At 31.2% G+C, this 10333-nt stretch overlaps 1 protein-coding gene across 1 annotated transcript; it reads left to right on the plus strand.

The window, feature by feature from the left end:
- Positions 1–28: 28 nt before the first annotated feature.
- LOC106777164 (cytosolic endo-beta-N-acetylglucosaminidase 1) lies at positions 29–6885 on the plus strand. The gene is made up of 11 exons (XM_014664701.2): positions 29–780; positions 1692–1829; positions 2427–2536; positions 2624–2735; positions 2828–2935; positions 3740–3852; positions 4777–4858; positions 5055–5135; positions 5384–5433; positions 5690–5825; positions 6128–6885. The coding sequence occupies exons 1-11, from the start codon at positions 277–279 to the stop codon at positions 6830–6832; spliced, it is 2139 nt and encodes a 712-aa protein (XP_014520187.1). The 5' UTR covers positions 29–276; the 3' UTR covers positions 6833–6885.
- The last annotated feature ends 3448 nt before the right edge of the window (positions 6886–10333 follow it).

Below are 10333 nucleotides of genomic sequence, written 5' to 3' on the forward strand. Positions count from 1 at the left end.
CTAGTTAAACTTCAGCAATATAAAAGATTGCTTGGGAGAATAAATCTCAAACAAAAAAGAAAAAGAAAAGAAATTGTGAGAGAGAAATGAAACAAATTGAAGCACTGGCTGGAAAGAAATGTAACTTTAGCAAAATAAAGTAACGATATTTTCTTTCTCCGATCAAAGAGATAAACGTAAAGCGAATGCTTGAGTTAAAGAAGCTTTTTTTTTTCTAGAAAAAAGTGAAGTGAAGGTCAATGCTTAAGCTTAATCAGCGTTGGTTTGGATCGTGTAATGATTCCTCGGCTTCTGGGTGTCTATATAAACCGCCAATTCTTAATCAACGTTCGACATATCCTACGTTCCTTTGTTGCAGCGATTCAGACATCATACGATTTCGTTGCCATGTCCAATCCCAAATCAGAGACAGTGTCAGAATCCTCCGTTTCAGAGCCTCCACCGACGCAACCCTCTGTGCCCATTTCCTACCCAATCAAAACACTTGAGGAGTTGGAGTCTCGCTCGTATTTCGACTCCTTTCACTACCCTTTCAACAGGGCTTCGGTTCCCATTCTCAATGGAGGTTCTTCTTCGTTGCCCCAGAGGCGAAGATTGCTTGTCTGCCATGACATGGCTGGGGGCTACTTGGATGACAAGTGGATTCAAGGTGGCACTAACCCCGATGCTTATGCCATTTGGCATTGGCACTTGATCGATGTTTTTGTCTACTTTTCACACAGTCTCGTTACTCTTCCTCCTCCCTCCTGGACTAACACTGCTCATCGCCACGGCGTTAAGGTTCTTGCTTCAACAGATTTCTTGCTTTGCTTGAACAAAAGTGTTACGTTTTTAGCTTTCTGTGGCCTTAGAATTTGCTTTTGAGCTTACCTCAGCTCATTATACGACCCAAGTAGCCATATAGTTCCAAAGCTATCACTATCACTAATCACTAGAATGGGTTCTAATACTTTTTTAGAATTTGAGATAGTGTTTAACTCAACTCATGATACTCTCCCATAACACGTGGCCTTATAGGTCTGTCATGGATAGTCGGTATAGGCTTTGATGCTATCTTAGAATTTTGCCTTCGATGAACAAAACTGATAACGTTTTTAAGTTTGATGCAACTCTTAGAATTTGGATTTGGGTCTAACTCTTCATTATGTGAACTGATGATAGGTCTAATATCTGTGTCTACGATAAGTTCTGATATAACATTAGAAAGTGAGTTCGTAAATGGAGTTACCTAATAGGTCTATAGAAATCACTAGAAAGCTCTAATACCATATTAAATTTTGAATTTAAATTTAACTCATTCCTGAAAACAACTAGCTCGTGAAATGAGTGCAAACCCCGCCTATGCTTCTACTCAACGTGGGATTTCCAACGGTGGTCACCTAAAAGTTTGATCGATAATATAGCCTCACATATAGATTTTCAAGTTTTGAAAAACTATTTTCTTTTTGCTTTACTAGCAATCAGTTTTTAAGGTCATTAATTTGCTTATATAGATGATTTAGTTTAAATGTTCAAGTGATCGACGATCGTTTGATAACTTTAAACTTCTTTTCTGGTTCTTTCATTGGAGCTCAGATTTTTGGTATTTTTAGTTTGTTTCTTGCTTGGAGATGTTTTTTTGACATTATTTCATATGCTTTGATTAGTAAATAGGTTATTCTTTGGTTGTACTTGTTACTTAAATATTTCAGGTGTTGGGGACTTTCATTACTGAATGGGATGAGGGAAGGACTGCCTGTAATACATTGCTTTCAACAAAGGAAACTGCACATATGTATGCAGAACGTCTGGCAGAGCTTGCCGCTGATTTAGGTTTTGATGGGTGGCTAGTAAGTAATTCATTAATCACTGTGTGCTTATTAGTTTTATGTTCATGTCAAAGGCTCTATTTGAATTTTGTATAATTTAATTAAATAGATATTTGATTTACTCACTTCCTTTTATGAGTGATGAGTGAATTGTTGACCTGCACTGCATCGGATGCTCCAAATACATGTACAGTCTAAATTTAATAGACTAGAATGATTTAGTTCAGGCTCTTAAGCTGAATGTGCATGATGTTTCGTGTTAATACTGCTCTGAATGATGTAGGAATAATTCTCCAAGAAAATAATGGTGGATAGTAATATTGTAGAGATTTTTCTTGAACACCTGTGATTTTTTTAAGACTCAATTTTCTAACATCTACAGTTTTTAGAAGAGAAATGTAACATTGGGAGTATTATAAGTAGCCTCATAACAAATACATATTTAGACATTTACTTGATATTCTCAATGAATTGACATTAAGAAGTAAATCATAGTTAGTTGTTCTATGCTTATTTATACTAAAAGGCAAACCGATACGTAACATATTTCTCAAGCTTTACAGCCTTGTATTTCTCATATTCCTGTCAATTTTTCAAACTAGTATCATTTAAATGCAGATAAATATGGAAGTGAATTTGGATCCTGGTCAAATTCCTAATTTGATAGAGTTTGTAGACCATTTATCACTAACAATGCATTCTTCTGTTCCTGGATCGTTAGTGCTATGGTGAGTATTATTAGATAAGTCAGAAACTTTTTTATCGCAGTTGATTGTGCCAAAAGCTTACTTTGATGTGTTTTCTTGGTTCTGTAGGTATGACAGTGTTACAGTTGAGGGTAAATTGAATTGGCAAGATCAACTAAATGAACATAATAAGCCATTCTTTGATATATGTGATGGAATATTTGTGAACTATACATGGAAGGTATTGTTTATCTTCCCCTGGCATGCTGGTGCAACACTAATGTCGGATCAATTGTCATTTTCCTTGTTTAAATTTTAATGTGTACCATGTAGGAAGACTATCCAAGGCTGTCTGCAGCTGTTGCCAATGAGCGGAAGTTCGATGTGTACATGGGAATCGATGTATTTGGAAGGAACACATATGGTGGTGGACAGTGGAATGTAAGTGGTTTGTGACATGCAATCAGCTATCCCAAATTTGAACTTGTTAGGGATTAAATTTTTAGTTGTCCTGGGTGGAACTTATGTCAGAAACTGAGCTGAACATGCTAATTTGACATTTAATGGGATGTCATAGGTGACCTGCATGTTTTATTTCACTTTAAGCATAGTACAAGGTCTTTCTCCAGTGTTTCACTTTTTAATAGGCCCATCTTCAAATAAGAAAAGAAAAAGTATTGCAAACAACAACAACAACCAAAAACTTGTTCATCTCAACAGATTTAATCACTTCTCATTTTGGCTGCCAGACTATGGAATACATCATGTTCTTCAAATTCAATTTCATTACTTGGATTAAAATTATGATTAAATATGGTTTTGCACAATATTGTAGACATTTCAACCATCAGAATGCTTTGATTTCATTTGGTTATTGCAGAATATATAGCAGATTCACTTTAATCTAAAGTAATAATTTCCTTCAGAGAAGCTTATTACTACATGCTGAACCCCCCCCTTGGTGAAGCAGGCAAATTTCCTTTCAACAGATATTATTTACTAAAAAGATAATCATGATGACTTATTTTTGTTTACATACTACTTTTCATATTGCATTGTATTTTATGAAAACAGTTGCTGTTGAATTTTTTTCATAAAGTTGTACAAATTGAGCTGCCAAATAAGTTTGGACAAGTGAAATATGTAATTGGTAAAGTGAATATGATATCTGTGTTACTTCCCTTGTCTTGGTAATTCATTTCAATTTTGCTTCTGGTCCTTTTTTTATTCTCATGGATATCTCAGGTAGATGTTGCTCTTGATTTACTAAGAAAGAATGATGTCTCTGCTGCAATATTTGCTCCTGGATGGGTCTATGAGACAAAGCAAGCACCAGATTTTGAGACTGCTCAGAATAGGTAATTTAGGTACCTATTTTGCAATACCCAAAAAAATATTGCACTTTTGTTTTACAAGGTCAGCTGAGTCAGTAATTTTGAAAAAAAGAATTTAGTGGCACAAGTGGCCAACATTGTATATATAGAAAAAACATGAAGCAGAGGATGCCACAAAGGCTGGAGATCCAATAAAAAATAATGATAAATTCAATCCATCTCTACAATTCTAAATATCTATAAGAAGGATCTTTTTGAAGAATAAGAAAATAAATTATGGTTGCTCCAGAATTTGCACTTCAAAGGTTTTGATTTCATTCCGATAAGCTTAAAAATTATGTACTAATTTCAGAGAAAATCTTCCTTGAGTTGTTCTATTCTCTTTGTGATTAATAACATAATATATATGGATGATCTACCTGATTTTCTTTGCTAAAATTTATCATAAGACTAGTTTGGTATTTTGTAACACTCTCTACATTATATTTCTCCCTGATCACTCTTAGAAAGTAAATATAAAATTTTATGTTTTGTTATTTTAGAATTCAAGATTCACAATATGTTTTGTCATTTGAAACAACCATAAACTATAATTGTTAGTAACTTCGGTTACAAGTTTGTTAGTTCATTGATTCCCTGAGACAACCTTATTTTACAAAATCGGCACTTGTCTGATAATATTTTTTTTTACCTCGCTGAAGTCACGTAGACAAAATTCATGAAAGCAGAAATATTTAAGAAAGTTCATTGTTTGGAAACTTCATCGTTTGATCCTATAATTCCCATCGCCATAGAAATTCTAAAATATATCATGCATTTTCAAATGGGGTTTGGTGGGGGGCGCAAATTACACGGTCAAACTTTCTTTTTGCATTAATGATGGAGATCAAGTCAAACTTAAATTTCTTACTCAGATACCAGTATTATTGCTCTGCTCTGTTGTTGCAGTTGGTGGGGTCAGGTGGAAAAGTCATGGGGAGTACTGCGAAAATTTCCTGGACCATTACCATTCTACACTAATTTTGATCAGGTTAACAACTGCAATTCTTGTCTAAGGAAGCATTCTTTTTCCTTTGTACATTTGGAATGTGCTTTTTCCCGTACATTCTGAATAAAACTTTGAAGATATTTTTGCACATTTTATACCACAGGATTTATTTTTAATTTAATTTCAGTGAAACTGATTCTAAGACTAATTTAATGTATAGTGTGTTTGTTACTTACAGGGACGTGGTTACCATATTTCAGTTGATGGTGACAATGTATCAGATACAACTTGGTGCAACATTTCTTGCCAAGGTTTCCAGGTATGAGTCTGTCGGGTGATCATTCTTATTGTTGGCTCAACTATTAACTGTATACATCGTTGATTAGATGACCAATGAAAGATTATATGCCCCTTTTTGAATTTTTACTTTGTCATTTCTAATATAAGGGACTAATTTTGAATTACATCGATATATTAACTGGAAAACAAAGTTTAGTTTAACATTTTGAATTTATGATACTTGGTTGAAGAGCTCTATTGGAATCTAACTCAAATATTTGCGTGCAGCCACAACTTAAGCTTCTTGATCCTTCAAATTCTATTCAAGTTTCTGTAGAGTAAGTGATGGTACATATCTAACATTTTAATATGCTCCTGTAACTGGGAGCTGTAATAGAATGTGCATTATCACATATCACATCAGTTAAAAGTAAATATTCTATAACAGTGTGTGGCTTAACTTAACAGTTTGTGTGTGAAAGTGTCTGTAAAGAAAATTCATCGTAAGAATATTTTCTTATTGAATCACTACATTTTAGTTGTAGTTCTGACATATCTGCTATATGTATTTATTGACTTGCCGTCAAATTGCAGCTTGAAGGAAACATCATATAGTGGAGGGGGAAACATTACATTCAAAGGATCCCTTGAAGAGAAAACTTACTTTGAGAGCAAAATATTTCAAGTAGGGTTTCTTTTGAGCGAGTTGCCTGTCCACTTTATCTATACTGTAAGCCATAACTTCTTTATCACTATTGCTGAATAAACTGCACTTTAATCTATTTTAAAGAATGTCATCATACTTATAACCTGGAATAACCACCAATGCGTCAGTTTTGATTCAATTCTTAGTGCAAATCACTGTCGTTTGTGAACTGAACCTGGATATGAATTTGAGGCAAGGAGAATTAGAGTATGTTATCTTGATAATGGTTAAATGTGCATTCAGTCAAATTGACTGAAATGATATGTATGTATGGACTATCCCATATGAATCTTCTTTTTCACACATGAAGTTAATGACTAATGCAGGTGAAATCGGATAGCAATTCTTCATTAGGACTTAAGCTCGAGTTCACCTCCACTGGCGAAGGCAGAAGAGCATCTATTCTTCTTGCATCCCGGGAAGTGAATAACTTTTCAGACAAGTTCAGCAAAGTAATCATGACTCGTGAACGCAAGGGATTTTCCTCTGGATGGGTTATAAATGAAGGTGTAGTTGCAATGAGTGGATACACTTTAAGAGAAATTCATGCAGTGTGCTATAGATCAGATTCAAATGACAATGATGGAACTGTGGCTTCTCCATCAGAATATTTTGCACTTCTTGGTCACATCACAATCAAGAGTGTGGACTATAAGTCAGATTTTCCTCTGTCTTCTTCCTGGCTAGTTGATGGCAGCTGCATAAAATGGACATCAGACCCTCTGGGTTCAAAGACCCTTGATGTTAAGATTTCTTGGAAATTAAAACATGAGAATAGTTATCTATTTCTGAAGTTCAACGTTTACTTGGTAAAATTATCAAAACAAGCAGGTGGCAATCCAGGTACAACATTGGAGGATGTAAAAGAGTACCTTGGAGTAGCACAAGTAAGCTGTTTCTATGTTTCTGACCTAAAAGTTTCTTCAGACACTTCTACTCTCAAATTTATAATACAAGTCTGCGGTGTAGATGGGACAATTCAGGAATTGGACGAGTCTCCATATTATGAATTGGAGGTTGAAGGTCCTTAAATTCTCATTAAAATGTAACATATTTCTCCAATAAAAGAAAGCCTATATTTCCATTATAATGTAATATTGTAACATTATTTCCTCAACACAGAAAGACCCCAAATTGTCATTCAAATGTTGCATTGGAATTCAACAATTCAATTCAAAGTTTGTTTCTGAAACCATACTCTATGAAACAATGTATGATCAAAAGGCTATTTTCTCACCAATAATTAGAGATTTTTTTTTCTTGAGTAAAATGTAAATTTCCTGTTTATCATCTTGTTTAAAGTACTCTTATCAGAATATTGAATAAATTATCAATGGTTATTCAATGATATGCATAGCCAATAATTGAACCCTGCAACATTATCTGGTAAGTAACTTTAAAATGTTTCAGCTTTTTTAACAAAGCAGCTTTGTCCGTGTTCACACTTTTTTAACAAGTTCAAATTTTTTATCATTAAATAAATCGACTTTTTTTTGTACATTATTGTTTTTGGTCAATATAAATATTAAATATTTAAAAACATAAATACGCTTGTAATTTTTCTTTATTTAGAATATCATGTTCTACCACTTTTAATTTATATTTAGAATTAAAATAATAAAGTCTATAAACTCTAATTCATTGTTCTAGAATCAGAGTTTATGTTTATAATTATAAGAGAATCAGCGTTTAAATTAAAGAAACGTACGTAAAACTTAATATATATATATATATATATATATATATATATATATATATATATATATATATATATATATATATATATATAACGAAATCAAAATGATTTTCAACTGTGATATTACATGTGTGATTTTACCCTATGTTGATAGTTATAATTTACCATATAAAAATAATTGATGTTTCAATGTTGTAATATTTAAATATTTTTCAATAAGTAATTTCTTCTTCTCATGTTTTACAATTACTTTTGTTAACGATAATACTTTGGATAAGGAATCCAAATTCACTATTAAATTAATACCCTATCATTTTCTTTTTTCATCAGTGATACTTCTATATGTTTTTTTTCGTCTATTTCTATTCAAACATGGAGAAACACTATGCATAATCTCTCTCATCGATTTTTCGTATTTTATAGAATGTCAATATGAAATTTTTGAACAAAACATTCTCACATTTATTACAATTTACATTCCCCAAAAGTACTTCTCCTGCATTTGTTTTCAAATATTAAAGGTATACCTTAAATAACTATGTTTACGAAGATTAATATTTTGATCCATTTAAGTAAATGAAAAAGTTTCACTCATTTTTTAAAATGGTTTATCATTTGTTATCGATTTTGTTTTCTATTTTAATATTTGATGAGTTTTCATGAAAAAATTTACAATAAAACACATTATTAACGAGAATTATTAACACTATTTTCAATTCAAAATTTTAAAATATTAAATTTATAACATTAATTTTAACTTAAATTTTAAAATAATAAATTTATAAATTTTCATCTTTATATTATATTCAATTTTTTTTATATATACAATATCTTTAGAACGAAAAGTGTATTACAAATTTTATATCAATTAAAAATAAAATTAAGAAATTTTTCTTATAAGTGAATTTTATAAAATTAAGTTAAACTTAATTTTAATATCTAAATTCCAAAACCACCTTCCTCGAGCCCTCAAAAGGAAATCTGGGTTCCCACAATCACTTTCTTTGTCTACACAAAATTACAGAATTTCAGATTCATAAACAACAGAGACAAGGACATGATTTTGTCTTGTTATGTATTTTAACTTATTATCAATATCAGTGCTTTGTTCATTTTCCATCTTTTGACTTACGACAACCTTCTCTGTCCCACTGAACTCTCAAGAACATGAAGAGGAGACATCCATGGCCCTTCTCTATTTGCAACATGGAAAGACATTGCTCCTAATTTATGCTTTCTAGGTTATAAAAAAATTAGTTACCTTCAATATTAGCAGTCAAAATTTTATTATTTGTAATAATTTCATTCCACTAGAATATTTTTTTTTCAGAAATAGATTTTTTAGTTAAAGTGCACTGGACTCGTTTCATAAATTAGTCTATTTAAAACATTCTCAGATGAATCATGAGTTATTTTGGTGAAACACAAAATTGTGTTTCTTGCACTATATAAATTATTGGAATACTACCTGTCAAAATAGGACAGCATTTGGCTGTTACTTTTTTATTCTAAGATGTAATTTACTACGTGTTTATGTGAGAAAAATTAGAAAGCAAATTCATGATAAAGGTTATTGAACAATTTTTTAATCTTCACCCTTAACCTAAATTTACATACTACCAATTACTTTAATATTTCCTCATTCCATGATCATAAACTTATTATGAGTATAGTAGAAATAAAAAAGTTTGATAAAGAAAATTCATAAACTTATTAGCTTATTAAGTTAAAAGTAATGTTAATTTGAATTAGGTTAATTTTGATTTTTTTTAATATTTTTTTGAAAGACTTATTATAATCTATTTAATAGATTTAATTAATTTTGAAGTTTTTGATAAATTTAAAAACTTTGTAACAAATTTGAAATTTTTTAATTAGGTCATTTAAAAACTTTCATGATAATGAGTGTAAGACTCTTATTAAAAATCCAAGATGTAGTAAAGTGTTTTAAATAATGATATTTTATTATTTTAATTTAAAAATATCAAAAGTGTAAATATAATTTTTTATTAAGAAGTTTTATTAACTTAAGAACTTTGTTTATTTTAAATTTTTTTTTAAGATTCCTCTTTTCTTTAAAAATTCTATTACCTTATTTATTTATTTGAAGATCATAAATGGTTTGAGGAATTTTTTAGACGAAATCTTTAATTCTAGCCAATCAATCTCAGTTAAAAAGTAAGTTAATTTCTACCATTTTTTTAAATCAAGTGGTTTGCATGTAGGAGTTTTTCTTATTAATATGAGTTTTGAGTCTACTCTAAGATTCTCTGTTGATTAATGGTACTAAGGGTATTTCCTAATCAAATTGTTATGGTTTATAGGAGCAAATAGAGACTTGGAAGTTGTGGGAGGGGTTTTAGAGCCAACACTATTGGTCGAACATCAAACAGGTAAGGGAAACTAGTTTATTTAATTCTATTTGATAAACACATTTTGATTGATGTTTGTATGGTATATGGTGGTTGATTTGTGAAATGAAATGGAATTGTGAAATTTGGTATCTTGAGTTGCTTGTAGAAGTGGTATGTTGAACTGAAACTTATGAATGCTTGCGTATAGTTGGTTTGATGATGTAAAAGTTGATTCTTGATGAAATTGAGAATGTTTGATTGGTTATTTTGAATTATTGATGTGTTGTAGAACCTTGTTGTGGTAAGAAGATAGAAAAATGGTGTGTTTTTTGTCCAAAAATGGGGGTTTTTACAAGTCATATTCTAAAGGAATGGTAAAAGTTGACACTTTAGGGACTGTTTTTAGGTAATTTAGGACTTGGTTGGCTTTTACTTTTGCAAAAAGCTGGTTTTTATTGAGTGAGAACTATCTCACGAGTGTT

This window comes from Vigna radiata, chromosome 2 (genome assembly GCF_000741045.1).
Source record: "Vigna radiata var. radiata cultivar VC1973A chromosome 2, Vradiata_ver6, whole genome shotgun sequence".
NCBI classification, from domain to species: domain Eukaryota; kingdom Viridiplantae; phylum Streptophyta; class Magnoliopsida; order Fabales; family Fabaceae; genus Vigna; species Vigna radiata.

What these genes read in the sequence shown, in the direction of transcription:
- LOC106777164 (XM_014664701.2), top strand. Translation starts at nt 277, where the DNA reads ATGATTCCTCGGCTTCTGGGTGTCTATATAAACCGCCAATTCTTAATC. An exon ending in TTGTGAACTATACATGGAAG is followed by an intron (nt 2,736 to 2,827) that starts GTATTGTTTATC and finishes TGTACCATGTAG; the next exon opens with GAAGACTATCCAAGGCTGTC. An exon ending in TCTACACTAATTTTGATCAG is followed by an intron (nt 4,859 to 5,054) that starts GTTAACAACTGC and finishes TGTTACTTACAG; the next exon opens with GGACGTGGTTACCATATTTC.